The 18414-nt window shown below is 43.3% G+C and overlaps 1 protein-coding gene across 13 annotated transcripts in view; it reads left to right on the top strand.

Annotated features, from left to right (window-relative positions):
* The window catches only part of fam184ab (family with sequence similarity 184 member Ab), a 189140-nt gene that overhangs the window by 60720 nt on the left and 110006 nt on the right, over nt 1-18414 (top strand). For 12 of the 13 annotated variants that reach the window (XM_078212732.1, XM_078212727.1, XM_078212723.1 and 9 more), the window contains exons 4-5: nt 12091-12272; nt 17859-18056. In XM_078212732.1, coding sequence (XP_078068858.1) covers nt 12091-12272; nt 17859-18056 — 380 coding nt within the window. The remainder of the gene's footprint in view (nt 1-12090; nt 12273-17858; nt 18057-18414) is intronic. The other variant, XM_078212733.1, reaches the window with a different exon arrangement.

Here is an 18414-nt window from a genome sequence, read left to right as displayed (position 1 = left end):
TATCTTTATAGAGCTTGCTATTACTTATTTCATATTCATACCTTTTGAATGAACCTACCTTATATTAAGTTAATCTTTCTCTCCACCCTAGCTATGACTATACACTACATTCTGCACTCTTCTTTCCTTTTCCCCTATGGATCCTATGAAAGGTATGCTTTGTTTGTATAGTGCACAAAAAACAATATTTTTCACTGTATACCAATACATGTGATGATAAATCATAAGCTGCTTAGGATCAAATCTCTTTAAATTGTACTTGCTAGCTGTTGGGATACTGTATGCTCAATGGTATGCCTTTATTAGTTATCCTCAGTAGAAGTTCTTCTGAGTGCTGCCTGAAGTTGATTCTGTTTAAGCTCTTTTCTCATTTCCTTGAAGCATAACTCTTTTGATGTTGTATATCTGACTGCCGGTATACCTAGTCAAATTATCGTGCTACGTCACAACTGGGGGGGGGGGGGGGGGGGGGGGGTGGTGGTGGTGCTGCTTCTCATTGGTACGTGGATAACTTTCAAATACTACATTGAGATGCAAGTTTACTCTCCTGGAATTTCAAATACAGAGTTGGGATACATTCAGGAATAACTTGCGATAGTTCCGATTCTAGACCATTTAGATATTCTGACAACATTTTCTGAGGTGCCGTACCTCCAGTAAGCTAGTGGAGGCAATGCACAGTGCAAGAGTCTTTTTGGAACACGACAGGTACATTGCCAGTGATTTATTTTGTCTAATAATGTGAATGAGTGGGAAATTGTAGGCAATGTGCCCTTGATTTTCTGAACATTGCTTGCCCTTGGAAATTTGAGGTTTCTAATTATATTGGAGATGGTATTAGTGTAAACTTCCTGTTTCCACATATCCCTCTTGTCATTGCTTAAAATAGACTGAAGTTTTTCTTTTGAGCTAATATTTGGCAACTATTAATAAAGAAGGGGGAAGAGTCTAATAAACATTTGAAAATTTGATATCAGATTTCCTTTATGGAGAATTGTAATGCATAAGAGTTTTTGAAAACTCTAACTGTACATGCTAACTTTGTTCCATAGTTCTCACCAGAATGGTTTCAGCACAACAAACTGATATATTTGGCATTAATATGTTCTGTGCTTTTTTTTTCAATTCCAATTTTGGTAAAATACTGAGAGATTATCCCCCCTTCTTTAACATCTCCTGCCATCTCTCCCCCATCCCTGTTCTCCATGCACACAATTCAGAAGAAATGAATAGAATAGGAAAGGGTAAAACTTTAACTGAGGACCATAGTATCAAGGATGAATAAGTAATTGAGCAGATCGACAGCTGCAAAAGTGGTGTATAAATGAAAAGTCAAAGGCTAAATGGTTGGCTACTTGAAAATATAATAACTGTCTTGGGCAGAAAAGGCTTTATTAATGTTGGCAGTAAGTGATGATTTTGTCTAAGACTTTCTAATGTGTTGATAAGCAGTAAAAATAAATTGGGCATCATCAAGTTCAGCAAGCATTCTCTAAATGTAAAATAAATCACTGTGTTGTCTAAGAAAAAAAGGATGGTGAATAACTGACCAATTCATTCAACTGGAACAATGGTTATTAAACTGAAGAAATGGAATAATATACAGCCATGACTTAAAAGCAAATAAAAATTAGAGTAAATGAAGCTCTTTAAACCATCCTTACCATGAAGTGCATAAAGTTTAGAGAATGAGACCAAGTAAGTTTTTATTTGTTTACCATCTCTAATTTCTCATTTTGCAGATTGTCAGTTGACTTTAACTGAGGAAAGGCAATTATTTTTTACATTTAGAAAGAATGTTGACCTTGATGCTACCTCACTTATTTTTACCATTTTCTTTCGTGCTGGAAAGAAATTAGATTTTCTAATTGGATTTAAGAATTTGACTAACATCATCCACTTCCTGTGTGAGGAACTTAGATATTTTATTTGCTGTATGAACACAAATTGTACTTGTGCGGTATAAAATACATTTCTCTGCTTCATGCCCCACATGGTTTATTGACATTGCAAATGTCAATAAACCATGTGTGTCTTTGAAAAAACTTTATGCAAGAAAAAATATAGCTTAGAAATTGAGAAATTTAGCAAATAGCTAAAATAATATTTATGCCGGGTTTTTCTTTACATAATACCAAAATTACTTCACAGCCAGTGAATTACTTTTGGGAGTGCAGTCGCTGTTATAATGTGGGAAATGTAACAATTTGTTCAGTTTCATCAATAGCAAAATGATATTGAACAAGTAATCTGTTTTAGTGATATTGGTTGATATATAAATATTAGTCAGAACACGAAGGAAAATTTTCTTTGTGCCATGGAATCTTTTACATCGATGTAAGAGTGCAAAAGCGGCCTCTGTTTAACATAAAAGCAAGTTACTGCAGATTCTGGAAACATTGAGTCTGGATGCCCCTTCATCAGAGCTGAAGACTATAGAAAATAGGATGATGTTTATACTGTTAAAATCATAGAATCTCTACAGTACAGAAGGAAGCCATTTGGTCCATCAGGTCTGCACCAACAGCAATCCTACCAAGGCCCTATCCCCGCATGTATTTACCCTGCTAATCCCCCAGATTAAGGGTCAATTTAGCATAGCCAATCAACCTAACCTACACACCTTTGCTCTGAGGGAGGAAACTGGAGCACCTGGAGGAAACCCACACAGACATGAGGAAAATGTGCAAATTCCACACACATGTATGCATAAGCACGAGGCTGGAATTGAACCCGGGACTCTGGTGCCGTGAGGCAGCAGTGCGAACATGGTGCCAATGTGGATGGAGTGGGGGGGAGATTGTCTTTTTGTCAATGCCATCTGTGTCAAAGGGAATGCAAATGATCATGATCATGGCTGAGAAGGGTGCTCATAGCAGCTCATTGAGATGAGAATGTTTACTTTTGCTCTGCCATTTGCACAGAGTGCCAAAGCAGGATCTGAGATATGTAACAGATGGCCCTACTGGAGTGGTGGTGGGGGTGGGGGGTAAACGTACTGGGGTAAAAAAGATGCAAAGCTAGATTTTAAAAAGATGGAATAAATGAAAATAATAAAACATAAATATATATAATATAAAATGAAAAGATAAAATAAAATGAATGGAAATGGGGTGAAGATGGAAGGGCAAGTTCATGTTCTGAAGTTGTGGAACTCAATGTTCAGTTCGGAAGGCTTTGAAGTGCCTATTTATAAGATGAGGTACCGTTCCTCCAGTTTGCATTGAGCTTCACTGGAACATTGCAACAAGCCAACGATGGACATGTGGACATGAAAGCAGGAGTGTGTTTTGAAATGGCAAGTGACAGGAAGATCTGGGCCCTGCTTGTGGATGGACCCGAGGTGTTTTGCAAAGTGTTCATCCAGACTGCATTTGGTCTCTCCGATGTAAAGTAGACTTCATTGGGAGCAGTGAATGCAATAGACCAAATTAAAGAGGTGCATGTGAAATGCTGCTTTCCCTGAAACAAGTGTTTAAGCCCTTGGGTGGTGAGCAGGGAGGAGGTAAAGGGGCATGTGTTGCACCTTCTGTGATTGCATGGAAAGGTGCCATGGGCAGGGGGTGAGGTATTGGGTGTGATGGAGGAATAGACCAGGTATCCTGGAGGGAATGGTCTCTGTGGAATGCTGATAGGGGAGCGAGGGGAAGATATGTTTGATGGTGACATCATGCTGGAGTTGGCAGAAATGGTGGGGCAAAAAGTGAGGACAAGGGATCCCTATCCTGGTTGTGGGAGGGAGGTAGGAGATGAATTTGACACAGTTGGGAGCCCTGTCAACCACAGTGGGTGGGAAACCACGATTAAAGGAAAAAAAGACAGATCAGCAGTGCAATTTTGGCAAGTGGCATCATTGAAACAGATGAGGGAGGTGAAGGAACTGAGAGAATGGGCTGGAGTCCTGATAGGATGTGGGATGTGTAGGGCTGTAGTCTAGGTAGCTGTGGGAGTCGGTGGGCTTGTAATGGATACTAGTGGACAGTCTACTGCCAGGAATGGAGACAGAGGTCAAGGAAGGGAAGGGATGTGTTGGAGATATACCATGTGAATGAAGGTGATAGAGGGGTGGAAATTGGAAGCAAAGTTGATAAGCTTTTCCAGGTCTAGCTATGCGCATGAAGTGCGCCAAAATAGTCATTACTGAACCAGTAAAAGAACTGTGCGAGGGGACGGAGTAGGATTGGAATAAGAAATGTTCCACATACCTCCACAGGTGCCCATTGCAATACCTTTTTATTTGGAGGAAGAGAGAGAACAAGTTCAGCCAGAGGAGAATAGTGGAAGATAGGGATTGTTTAGGCATCTGTTCGAGGAAGAAGCTGAGTGTTCCCAGGCCATCTTGCTGGGGAATGGAGGTATGGATGGATTGGACATCCATGGTAAAGAGGAAGCGGTTCAAGCCAGGGCATTGGAGGTTGATAGAATCTTACAATCACAGTGCAGAAGAGGCCTTTCAACCCATCACAACTGCACCGACACATGAGAAACACCTGACCTCCCACCTAATCCCATTTACCAGCACTTGGCCCATAGCCTTGAAAGTTATGACGTGCCAAGATACGTTTTAAAGGATGTGAGGCAACCCACCTCTACCAATCTCCCAGGCAATGCATTCCAGACCTTCACCACCCTCTGGGTAAAAAGTTTTTCCGCACATCCCCCCTCAACCTCCTGCACCTCACTTTTAACCTATGTCCCCTCTTGATTTACCCTTTAACAAAAGGAATCTTTGATCCTTATCCATTCCCCTCATAATCTTGTACACCTTGATCAGGCCGCCCCTCAATTTTTTCTACTCCAACAAAAACAACCCAAGTCATTCCAAATTCTCTTCATAACTTGAATGTTCCATCCCAGGCAGCATCCTGGTGAATCTCCTCTGCACCCCCTCCAGTGCAATTGTATCCTTCCTATAATGTGGCAACCAGAACGGCACACAACACTCTAGCTGTGGCCTCACTAAAGTTCCATATAACTCCAACATGACTTCCCTGCTTTTGTAATCTATGACCCGAGGTGTTGGGTGTGATGGGGGAATAGATGGTGGCACAGTGGTTAGCACTGCTGCCTCATAGCGCCATGCACCCAGGTTCGATTCCTGGCTCAGGTCACTGCCTGTGTGGAGTTTGCACGTTCTGCGTGAATTTCCTCCCACAACCTGAAGGCATGCTGGTTAGGTGCATTGATCTGAACAGGCGCCAGAGTGTGGTGACAAGGGGAATTTCACAGTAACTTCATTGCAGTGTTAATGTAAGCCTACTTGTGACTAATAAACAAAATTTACTTTTACTTTTGATAAACATGAAGCGGAGATGCCGATGTTGGACTGGGTGGGCACAGTAAGAAGTCTCACAACACTAGGTTAAAGTCCAACAGGTTTATTTGGTATCACGAGCTTTTGGAGTGCTGCTCCTTCATCAAGTGAGTGGAAAGTTGGGTTCACAAACATGGCATATATGGACAGAGACTCAATTGCAAGATAATGGTTGGAATGCGAGTCTTTACATGTAATCAAGTCTTTACAGGTACAGACAATGCGAGTGGATTTGAGATAAGGAAATGTCCCATTTGCCCTTTTCACCACCTACTGACATGCCCTTCTGCCTTCGGAGATTTACGAACAAACATGCCATGGTCCCTTTGTTCCACAGAACTTCATAGTGTCATGACATTCATTTGAATACTTCCTTGTCAAATAACTCCTTCTAAATTGTATCACCTCACACTTTTCAGGGTTAAATTCCATCAGCCACTTATCTGCCCATTTGACCATCCTATCTATATCTTCTTGTAGCCCAACACAGCCTCATTGTAAACCAGCAGGCCAATCTTTGTGTCATCTGCAAACTTACTAATCCTACCACCCCCCAGTCATACTTGTTGTATATATAAATGATGAATAATGGGGAAGCCAGCACAGATCCTTGTGGTACACCACTGGACACTGGCTTTCAGTCACTAAAGCATTCTTCTGTCATCACCCTCTGTCTCCTACAACTGAACCTTGAATCCACTCTACCTCATGTGCATTTGCCTTTTTTTTACAAGTCTCCCATCTGGACCTTGTCAAAGGCTTTGCAGAATTCCATATAAGCTACATCAACTGCACTATCCTCATCTACACACCTGGCCACCACCTCAAAGCATTCAATCAAATTCATTCGGCATTATCTCCCTCTGACAAAACCATGCTGACTATCCTTGATCAAGCCTTGCCTCTCCAAGTGGAGATAGATGCTCTCCTTCAGAATTTTCTCCAATGGTTTCCCTACCATTAATTTGAAGCTCACTGATCTGTAGTTCTCTGGCTTATTTCTACAACCCTTCTTAAATAGCGGAACCACATTAGTTGTTCTCCAGTCCTCTGACACCTCCCCGTGAGAAGTTTAATAACACCAGTTTAAAGTCCAACAGGTTTATTTGGTAGCAAAAGCCACACAAGCTTTCGGAGCTCTAAGCCCCTTCTTCAGGTGAGTGGGAATTCTGTTCACAAACATAGCATATAAAGACACAAACTCAATTTATGTCTTTATATGCTCTGTTTGTGAACAGAATTCCCACTCACCTGAAGAAGGGGCTTAGAGCTCCGAAAGCTTGTGTGGCTTTTGCTACCAAATAAACCTGTTGGACTTTAACCTGGTGTTGTTAAACTTCTTACTGTGTTTACCCCAGTCCAACGCCGGCATCTCCACATCATGACCTCCCCGTGGCCAGAGAGGAATTAAAAATTTGGGTCAGAGCCCCTGCAATTTCCTTCTTTGCCTCCCACAGCAGCCTGGGCCACAATTCAACAAGACCGGGAGTTTTGTTCACTTTTAAGCCAGCCAACACCTCCAATATCTTGTTCTTCCCCATGTCAATTTGCTCCAGAACCTCGTAGTCTTTCTCCCTGAAATCTATGCCTTCATTCTCATTCTCTTGAGTGAAGATAGGTGTGAAGCACTCATTCAATACTCTACCAATGTCCTCTGGCTCCACCCACAGATTGTCCCCTTGGTCCCTACTCGTTCCCTGGTTATCCTCTTCCCATTGAATATCTTGGGATTTTCCCTACCTTTACCAGCCAGAACTTTCTCATATCCCCTCTGCTTTCCTAATTGCCTTCTTCAGCTCCACACGCTGATTTGCTTTCCTTGTACCTGCTAAAAGCTTTTCTTTTCCTTCTCAGTGTGCTGAATACCTTTGGTCATCCATGGTTCTGTACTTGTTAGTCCTTCCTATCACTTTAGTGAGAACATGCTGGGCTTGTACCCTCCCCATATCCTTTTTGAATGCCCCCACCATTGCTCTTCTGTAAATTTCTCCAATAGGTCATATGATGTAGGGCATCAGAAGAATCATGGATATAGGTGGGAAGGGACTGAACAAGAGTAGAGAGGATGGAGTCAAGATGGGAAGAAATCAGTTCAGTGGTTCAGGAACAAGCTGACACAATTGGCCTACTGGGACAGTCCTGTTTCTGGATCTTGGGAAGGAGGTAGATGCTGGCTGACCAGGGTTCAGAGACAGTTATGGAGGGATGATCTCTGGAGGCTATGAGGTAAGTGGCAATCCTGGACACAATGGATTGATGTTCAATAGTGGGGTTGTGGTCCAGAGGGAGGTAGGAGGAAGTGTCTGAGAGTGGATGCTCAATTTTAAGTAGAGGTCAGTAGGCCAGACAACAGTCCCACACTTGTTGGCAGGTAGTCAGGGTTGGACCTGAGCGTGAAGTGCAACAAACTCAGAAGGAGATGGGTTAGAGTGGGAGAGAGGAGCAGGGCAATTAAGATGGCCGATGTCACACCGACAGTTTTCAATAATAAGATGAAAAGCAGGTAAGCAGCAGAGGGAGGGGTCCTGGTCGAGGGAAAATGCTGGAGACAGATGAAAGGATCCATTAAATGGGGAGAGAACTCCAATCCAAAGAAGTGAGAATGGAGGCAGTGGAAGAAGAGTCCAGCATCATGTCGAGCCCAAAATTCGTTGAGCTGGGGGCATAAAAGTATGAAGCAGAGTCCAACATGTCCAGTCTCAGAGAGGGTACAGCGAATACACGGCAAGGGCTGGTGTTAGGAGGAGTGGCGTCCAAGTGATGGTAAGATGAGGAGGGTCCTGGATGGGCGTTGGTATCGATAAGTTGTTGGAGCTTCCGTTTCTATACACCTGTAAAAGAGGAGAAAAAGTTTCTTAAGGAGTTGGATGAGGTGAAGAATGAAATTAAACTGGGGAAAGGACAGCTTTGAGATGGGGTAAGTCAATGCTGCTGGAGAGAGATATCAAGTGTGTGTATATGGTGGCGCAGGGCACTGAGCACGGATCTCAGGACGCAACAAGAACAGCAGTCCGAGGAATGTTGTAGGTCCTGGACATACCTGTAATCTTGGGTGGATTCAAAATATGAAGAATGGAACTAACAGTATAAATAGCATCCTATTTTCTGTTGACTTCACCTCTAATGAAGGGTCATCCAGATTTGAAATATTAGTTCTATTCTCTTTCCACAAATGCTGTCAGACCTGCTGGGATTTTCCAGCATCTGCAGTTATTTGCTTTTATCTTAAGTGGTTAACTCACTGCCATTCTCTTCCAGGAATGCCTACCCTGAAGAAGTACTGCTCTTCTCTCCAACAGGATTTCCACTTGTCTTTCACTCTGTCCACCTTCATTTCTTTCCATTTCTTCCTGATGTTTGACAAAGTGTTTACTAAAACTCGCTTTCACAGCCAAATTTCCTTCCTCGGTGACTGTCTCCATCTCCGATTCACTCCACATGGATTCCAACTGAAGTTCCATCCCTCATTTTTCGAATCCACCCAGGATTATAGATATCTCCAGGACATACAATGTTCCTTGGACTGCTGTTCTCGCCATATCCTGAGATTCACGCTCAGTGTCATGTGCTGTCATATACACACTCAATATCTCTCTCCAGCAGCACCAACTCACCCTATGTCAAAGCTGTCCTTACCCCTGTTTCATTTAGTTCTTTGTCTCATCTGACGTCTTAACAAGAAACCTTTTCTCTTCCTTTTTAGGTGTTAAGGGATGGAAGCTACAACAACTCATCGATACCAATGCCCACCCAGGACCCTCCTCCCATTCCTGTCCCTTGGATCACATCCCTCCTAATCCCAGCCCTTGCCGTGTATTCACCATACACTCTGACCTTCCACTCTAAAGCTGAATATGCTGTACTCAGCAAAGGACTTGGCTTCGTACCCTTACTCCCCACCTCAATAAATTGAGCTTGACATGGTGAACTCTTCTTCCGCTGCCTTTGTCTCTGTGCTCACTTCTTTGGACTGGAGTCCTCCCCCTGTTCAATGGATCCTTTCACCCACCTCCAATATTTTTCCTCCATCAGGACCCCTTCCTCCGGCCTCTTACCTGCTCTTCATCTTTTTGTTGAGAACTGTCGACGTGACATCGGCATCTCAGTTTCTCTGCTCCTCTCACCCACTCTAACCTGTCTAACCAGAAGAAACAACCTCCAGCATTTACCCCATTAAGCCCCTTCAGAATGTTACAAATTTCAATGAAATTACCCAATTAAGGCAATGGTTGGTGTCAGTGAACCCAAAAGAAGATCCACATGACTGACATTTTATGGGTGGCGCAGTAGTTGGCACCACTGCCTCACAGCGCCAGGGACCCAGGTTCAATCCCAGCCTTGGGTCACTGTCTGTGTGGAGTTTGCACATTCTCTCCGTGTCTGTGGGGGTTTCCTCGGTACTCCAGTTTCCTACCACACTCCAAAGATGTGTGGGTTAGGTTGATTGGCAATGCCAAATTGCCCCTTCGTGTCATGGGGATTAGCAGGGTAAATACAGGGAAAGGGCCTGGGATTGTGGTTGGTACAGGTTCGATCGGCTGAATGTCCTCCTTCTGCACTGTAGCGATTCTGTAATCTCCTCCAGAGCTCTTACCTGCACAGTTCTAATCTCATAGCCTGCTTCTACCTCCTTCCCAAAATCCACAAACAGAACTGTCCCTTCGTGTCAGCCTGTTCCTGCCCCACTGAAATAATTTCTTCTTGTCTTGACTTCATAGTCTCTCCTCTTGTCCAGTCCCTTCCCACCTATATCCACAATTCTCCTGATGCCCTACATCATGTCAACAACTTCCATTCCCAGGATTAAACCACTTCCTCTTTACCTCCATTCTCCACCCAGGATGGCATTAGCGCTCTTTGTTTCTTCCTTGAACAGAAGCCTGAACAATCCCCATCCACAACTGTTCTATCACTCAACAATTTCTCCTTTAACTCGTCTCACTTACTCCAAATAAAAGGTGTGCCTATGGGTGCCCACATGAGTCCTAGTTATGCCTGCCTCTTTATAGGTTATGTGAAACATTCCTTGTTCTAGTCCTATGCAGGCCCCCTCCCACAACTCTTTTACTGGTTCAGCAATGACTATTTTGGTGTTACTTCATGCTCTCATCTCGACCTGGAAAAATTTACCAATTTCACTTCCAATTACCACCCCTCAATCACCTTTACATGGTCCATCTCCAACACTTCCCTTCCTTGACCTCACTGTCTCCATTACTGCCGGTGGACTGTCCACTAATATCCATTACAAGCCCAACAACTCCCACAGTTACCTCAATTACAGCTCTTCACACCCACATCTTATAAAGGGCTCCATCCCATTTTCTCAGTTGTTTTGCTTCTGTTGCATCCATTCCGATTATGTCACTCTCCAAAATTGCATCACTGATAAGTAATTTTCCTTAAGTGGTTTTCCCACCCATTGTGGATTACAGGGCTCGCAACCATGTCCGACCCATCTCTTGCGTCACTGCTCTCACCCCTTCCCCACCCTCTCAGAACCAGTACAGGATCCCCCTTGTCCTCACTTTTCACCCCACCAGCCTCTGCATTCAAACGATCATCCTCCGCCATTTCTGCCAATTCCAGAATGATGCCATCACCAAACACATTTTTCCTTCACTCCCCTCCGGGATCCCCTGCTGCACTCCTCCGTCACACTGAGCAGCTCACCTCTTGCCCACCACACCTTCCCATGCAATTGCAGAAGGTGCAACACCTGCCCTTTCCCTCCTTGCTGCTCACCACCCAAGGGCTTAAACATTTTCCATCAGGTGAAGCAGCATTTCACGTGCACCTTTTTAATCAGGTCTATAGCATTCTCTGTTCCCAATGTGGTCTACTGTACATCGGAGACCAAATGCAAACTGGGTGAATGTTCTGCAGAACACCTCTAGTCCATCCACAATCAGGACCCAGACTTTCTTGCCATTTCAACACACCATCCTGCTCTCATGTCCACATGCCCGTCCTTGGCCGGTTTCAATGTTCCAATGAAGCTCAACGCAAACTGGAGGAATAGCACCTCATCTTATAACTAGGCACTTCACAGCCTTCTGAACTGAACATTGAGTTCAACAACATCAGAGCATTAAATCACTCCACCTTCACCCCATTTCTGTTCATTTTATTTCATTTATAGAATTATTTTATTTTCATTTCTTCCACATTTCATTTTTTCACTTTTTAAATCTCGCCTTCCTCCGTCCCAATCCACTAGGGACATCTGTTACTTGTCTCAGGTTGTCCTTTGACATTCTGCTTACCTTTGCTCTGCCTTTTACACAGAGCTGTTAATAGGTTGCTATCAGCACCCTTCTCAGCCATGATCACCATCATTTTCAATCCCTTTGTCTTTTCATCTATGACATCTTTGTGAATCTCACCCTCCTCACCCTAACAGTGTAAATATCATATTTTCTATTGTCTTTAACTCCGACGACGGGTCATCCAGATTCGAAACGCTCATTCTATTCTCTCACCACAGATGCTGTGAGACCTGCTGAGATTTTCCAGCATTTTCTGATTTTGCCTTTAACATATTTCCTGAAAGACGGCACCTCCAGCAGCGCAGCACTCTGTGCTGTACTGGAGTGTCAACCTAGGTTCTGTGTTCAAGTTTCTGAAGTAGGACTTGAATCCACAACCTTCTAACTCAGAGGTGAGAATGTTGCCGCTAGGCCAGGGATGAATTTCAGGATCAGTTTAGTATTGAAACACAAGGGACTTAAGGCTACTCTGGGACAAATATAAAAATTGCACCATGCTGTGTTTAGGTCAGATTGCAACGCTTCAAGCTACTCAATTGACCCATGAAGCTACAGTCCGGGAGCTGGATTCACAACATTGCAGGTTAAAGGAGAGGTTATCACACCTTGAAGAAGAAAGGAACATTTTGCAAGACAATAACCAGACCTTGGATGAGCGACAGAAGCAGCAACTACTGGCTGTTGAGAAGGTTATGTTCTTTTCATTGGAAATTTTTATTTTCTGTTCCCAAATTTCTGGACCGAAATGGAATGTAATGGGATATATTTTGGAAGCAGGATCAATCACATTAAGTTTCAAATGATGTTGCTGCTTAATCCTTTTGAAAAGTGATATTTTTTCTATGTAAATATGATTTCATGATTTCACAGAATCATAGACTCCCTGCAGTGCAGAAAGAGGCCATGTGGCCCATTGAGCCTGCACCGACAACAATCCCACACTGGCCCTATCCCCGTAACCCCACATATTTGCCCTGCTAATCCCCCAACTCTAAGAGGCAATTTAGCACGGCTAATCCATCGAATGCACACATTTTTGGAGTGTGGGAGGAAACCGGAGCATCCAGAGGAAACTCACAGACACGGTGAGAATGTGCAAACAGTCACCCAAGGCCAGAATTGAACCCGGGCCTCTGGCACTGTGACGCAGCAATTCTAATCACTGTGCCACCGTGCTTTCTTCTTTTCTAAACTTTCAGAACTCAATGTGCTAAACGTATTTCATATTTTTAATTGGGTGTTATTGAGCATTATTTCTTCCTCATTGGAGTCATATGATCCCGATCACAGGCTCTGAAAATATTGGGCATCATTGTAGTGAGACCATGCAGGTCACCTCCCCACTCCCTGACAATGTTCCAGCAGCAGGAGAGGCACCAGACTGCCTCCTCTCCAATGGGGCCACTAAGACTGTTTAGGGCTTCCTTCCACAGCCGTGAGTGTGGGGGTCTGGGCTTGTTGCTGGACAATGTGGGGGTGCCTCCTTTACCAGCTCCCCAGCCAATTGGAGAGAGCCCACCCCCTTAGCTCCTTACATACTCTGTCCATCCAATCCCCACACCCCTGACTCGTGAGACCCAAGACCTGTCTTTGGCTGTGGTCCAGCGGCATCTTCATTTCAAGGAACTTTGTTTCTAGCAGTGGCCAGCGCTATCAGTGGCACTGCTGGAATGAGAGAGCTGCTGGCCACTTGATTTGCTGGCAACTCTTGGAGCTGGAGCTTCCTCCCCAGTGAGGTGGAGGGCCCGCCTCAAGCCAGTTAACAAGCCAGTAAAGTGGAAACGGGCACATCCATGACTTTTATCCAGGTGGGTTGGAGGGTGAGTGGTGCTGCAAGCAAGGACCCTGTCACCATTGTAAGATTCATAGCTGTGACTGTATACATCTTGTAACAGATGCTGATGGAGTGGATTTCTACTGAGAAAAGGTAAAGTAGCAAGTTTAACCTATAAATAGTAGTGCTGTACATAGCTGGTGTGAGGTTAAACCTATATTACAGACAGGTAAGCAGATGTGAATTAGTTCACAAGAGTTGGAATCGAACACTCAGCTAAGGATGTGTGCAGTGTACAGTATGTGATGTAACATTTTCTCTAAATTTTCTCATTTTGCTGACAATGCATGCAATAATTTATAATATTTTGTTGATTATGTTGAGTATCAATTAAGGAGCACATTTAAGTACTCAATGCAAGGTATAAATACATTGTGTCCCTCAAATATTAAATGAAAATTAATAATAAGACTACTGACATAATAGTATAGCAGTTAGACTCAATGCAGACAACTGGATTGGGCATCCTGAGGCATGAGTTCAAATTCCAATTTAGGAATTGAAGATCATTTGATTAAATAAAGTTTGGAATAACAAGCTAGCTGCACTAATGGTGACCACGAAACTGCCAGATTGTTATAAAAGCTCTTCTGGTTTACTAATGTCAATCAAGGAAGGAAATGTGCTGAATCTACCCTGTTTGTGACTCCAGGTCGCACCAATGTGGTGGACACACTCAACTGCCACCTAGCAAAGTGTTCAGTTGAATTCAAGGGAATGGCTCACCACCACAAAGGCAACTAAGGATTGGCAATGTGATTTTTTTTTTTAGGTGGAGTGACAAAATCTTTATGATTGATGCAGGTGACAGTGAATCAACTGAACATAGAGCTTGGCAAAAAATGTTGGTTTGGATCTATAGAAATCCTTATTCTTGTCATTGGATTTCACATATTTTTCTCACTGAGGGATTAATGCAAGGAGATTATTTTCAATTGTCCTTTAATCTTAAAATAATGTCCTAATTCTGTCAATTGATTTTCAGCACCACAGACCAATCATTGTAGGTCATACCTTGCTACAGGGGGTCCCTTTGGTAACATCTGTTACAGGTAGATAATGGAGCTGCTTCACATAGCATCCTATGGATCAGGTCAAGAGGTTCCCAAGCCTGGAATGATCAACATGGTCATAAATGAACATAGATCCTTTCAGGTTGTACTGCATTCCACTGTGTGCACACATTTGCTTCTGACCGGAGGAGTTTATTCTTTGTACCATTGCCCTTCCTGTCTCTGAACTCTATCTGTATGACTTTGTTTCCCAGAATTAAATAAAAGTAATTTTTTTTTCATTATTAGATTACATTACTGATCTGGAAACTTATCTTCTGACTGGAGGATTTTATGCTTCGTGCCATTGGCCTTCCTATTTCTGAACTCTATGACTGTGTTTCTCAGAATTAAATAAAGTAACTTTTAAAAAAACATTATTAGGCTACATTACTGATCTGGAAACTAATCTAAAATATCTTCTCCAATTTCTCATCTACATGTTGTCCCTTGGTTAATTCATCCAAAAAGCACAGCATTAGTTTTCACACATATCCCGATAACACCCAGCTGTACCTCACCACCATCTCTTTCAATTCTTCCACTGTTGCTAAATTATCAGATTTGATATCCAGAAATTACTTTCATTTAAAATATTTGGAAGACTGTAGTTGTTCTGGACCTCTGCTTAAAATTCTCTTCCCCAGCTATTGACTCCATCCCTTCCGTGACAACAGTTTGAGACAGAGGCCTGGTGATCCTGGAGAAGCGGCATAAGGGGGGAGGGCCTGGCGAGACTGAAAAGCAACATGAAAGGGAGAGACTTGGGTGATTTGAAAAGCAGTGTTAGCGGGGAGACTGGGTGAGATAGAAAAGCAGCACGAGAGGGATAAACTCACCGAAACTGAAAAGAAGTGCAAAAGGGTGAGTCCCAACGAGATTAGAAAAGCAACGTGAGAAATTGGGCATGATTTCAAAAGCAGTGCAAGCAGGAGAGTCCCAGCAAGATTTGCAAAGCAGTACGGGGGGGGGGGGGGGGGGGTACCTGGCAAGACTGAAAAGTTGTGTGAGAGGGAGAGATTTGAAAAGCACAGCAAGAGGGAGAGAAACAGCGAGATTCGAACAGCAGTGTGAAAAGGAGAGACTGATTAAGATTTGGGAAGCAACATGAGAGGGAAAAATTGCGTGAAATTCAAAAAGCAGCACAAGGAGTGATTTCAAAAGTAGCATGAGGGGGAGAGATTGGGTGAGGTTCGAAAACAGCACGAGAGGGTGAGATTTAAAATAAATAGCATGAGAGAAACTGGGGATGATTTCAAAAGAGCAGGGGGTCATGCAGTGGTGCAGCATGAAAGGGAGGGTCGTAATTGAGTGGAGCATGAGGGAGGCATGCTGAGGTGGGGGACATGCTGGGGGCCATGAAGGAGGACCCATCGGGAGGGCCATAATGCCAGCAACCTGTATCGGAAAGGGGTTGGGGAAACATGCTGCCAATGAGGGAGGTGGGTGATGTCTTTGGGCAGCGGGGGGGGTGGGGAAACATGCTGCCAATGAGGAGGGAGGTGGGGTGATGTCTTTGGGTGACGGGGCGGGGACGGGGGGGTGGCGGGAAGGAGGTCTCCCAGTGCACCAGATCAGGGTACCCTCTCAAAACTGCGCTCACCGGTATGTTTAGGCCTGGAATGTGTCTTGAAGGCTGCCTTGGAGACCGCTTAGCCGAAGATTGGAGGCTGAATGCCCTTGACTGCTGCAGTGTTCCCCAACAGGAAGGGAACACTCCTGCCTGGTGATTGTCGTAGTGCCTGCAGGTCTCGCTGATGTACTATGCCTCCGATCTTCAGGTAATTGTTCTCCAAGGCAGCCTTCAAGACACACGGCAACACAGAATCACTGAGCAGAAACTGATAGCCAAGTTCCGCACGCATGAGGACGGCCTCAGATCTTAGGTTCATGTCACACTACTTGTAACCCCCACCATTTGGCCTGGGCTTGCAAAATCCTACTAACTGTCCTGGCTTGAGACAATTCACACCTCTTTAACCTGTGATTAAACTTCTCTCCACTCGCATTGGCTGTACCTGTAAAGACTCACATTCCAACAATTATTTTGCAATTGAGTCTTTGTCTATATACGTCCTGTTTGTGAACCCAACTCTCCACTCACTGACGAAGGAGCAGCACTCCGAAAGCTCGTGATTCCAAATAAACCTGTTCGACTTTAACCTGGTGTTGTGAGACTTCTTACTATTAGCTAAATACAGAGAGATGAGGGTCATGTGACTGTTTCCGGAGAGTGGTAGAGGTAGGGTCATTGAATATTTTGAAGGCAGAATTCTTGACTGACAATGAAATCAAAGGGTATTGGGAGTCAGCAGGATAATAGTGTTGAGGCCACAATCAGATCAACCATTATGCTGTTGAATGGTGGGGCAGCTTGAGGAGCTGAATGGCCTACTCCTGTTCCTAGTTTGTATATCCAATTAAATCAATCTGTTTACGACCTTGGTGTCATACCTGACCCCAAAATGAGGTTCCAACCACTTTTGCACCAGCACTAAAACTGTATTTCCAGGCAGTCTCAATCTTGCTCCAGTCTCAATTCTACTGCTGAAGCATTCTTTCATGCCTTTCTGACTTCTAGACTTAACTGTGCACTCATGGCTAGTTGACCACATTCTTCAACCTCCGTAAACATGAGGTTGTCTAAAACTGTGCTGTCCATTTCTTAAACTTGCACTGAGTCCCTTTTACCTATCACTGCAGTGCTCACTGACTTATATTGGCTCCCTGATGAGCAAAGTCTTGATTTAAAAATTCTTATCCTTGATTTTAATTCTTTCCACAGGCTTTCCCCTTCTTACCTTAGTTATCTTATCCAGCTCCACAACTCTCCTAGGTATCTATGTTTATCTCATTCTAGCCTTTTGCACATCCTCAATTTTAATCACTCCACCACTGATGGCTTCATCTGTGGTTGCTTAGGCCCTTAGCTCTGGAATTCCCTCTCTAATTCTCTTGAACTTTCTACCTCTCTTTCTTCCTTTAAGGCATCTTAAAACCTATGCTTTAACCAAACGTTGTTCATCTGTGCAAATATTTCCTTACCCAGCTCGGTGTTACATTTTGTTTTATAATTCCCCTTGAGAGTTAATGTTAATGATGCAATATAAATACTAGTTGGTGTTGCAGTGCTACGTTTTGAATAGTCCTGAATTGTTTTCAGATCTCCACCTCCATTTCTTCGCTGTTTTGTGGCCTGTAAAGCATGCCTAAAATTACCCTTCCTATTTCTTAAATGCAGTTAAATAGATTATATTGTAACATCCCCTGATGATTGCCATCCTTGAAATAATGTTCTTCAATCTGGTGCCTAACTTCTTCAACTCTCTGTAAGACCAGAAATATATGACCATCTTTGTAATTGAATGATCCCTTTTTTGTAATTGCAGTCCTTAAATGAAGAAAAAGAAATGCAAAGACAATATTATGAAGAGGAGATAAGAAATCTACAGCATAAGCTTGAAGAGGAAACTAGATATCTAAGAAACACTTTCAGGAACAGTATGGAGGAATTGTCTCAAGTACATCAAACTGCATTAGAATCTGTTCAAGGCACACATGAGAGAGAAAAGAAAAAGTTGCAGTTGGTTAGTGGTAAACATTATCACCTACAATAACCTTTGAGCGCTAATCACTGTGCCAGGGAACACCTGACAATGTGTAATGAGCTAGGATTAATTAATGTTCTCAAAGTAATGGATGCTGTGGTAAAAATTATAACATGATAGAATTTCACATTCACTTTGAGGGTGAAACTTGGGTCTTCAACTAGTGGCCTGAACTTAGAAAAAGGAAATTACATAGGTATGGCATTAGAGTTGGCAAAAGTGGACTGGGAATATTGGTTGGAAAAGAAGAGGAGGAAATGCAAAGACAATATTATGAAGAGGAGATCAGAAATCTACAGCATAAGCTTGAAGAGGAAACTAGATATCCAAGAAACTC

Source organism: Mustelus asterias, chromosome 5 (assembly GCF_964213995.1).
Source record: "Mustelus asterias chromosome 5, sMusAst1.hap1.1, whole genome shotgun sequence".
Taxonomy (NCBI): Eukaryota; Metazoa; Chordata; class Chondrichthyes; order Carcharhiniformes; family Triakidae; genus Mustelus; species Mustelus asterias.
This window is presented reverse-complemented; position numbering and strand designations above follow the sequence as displayed.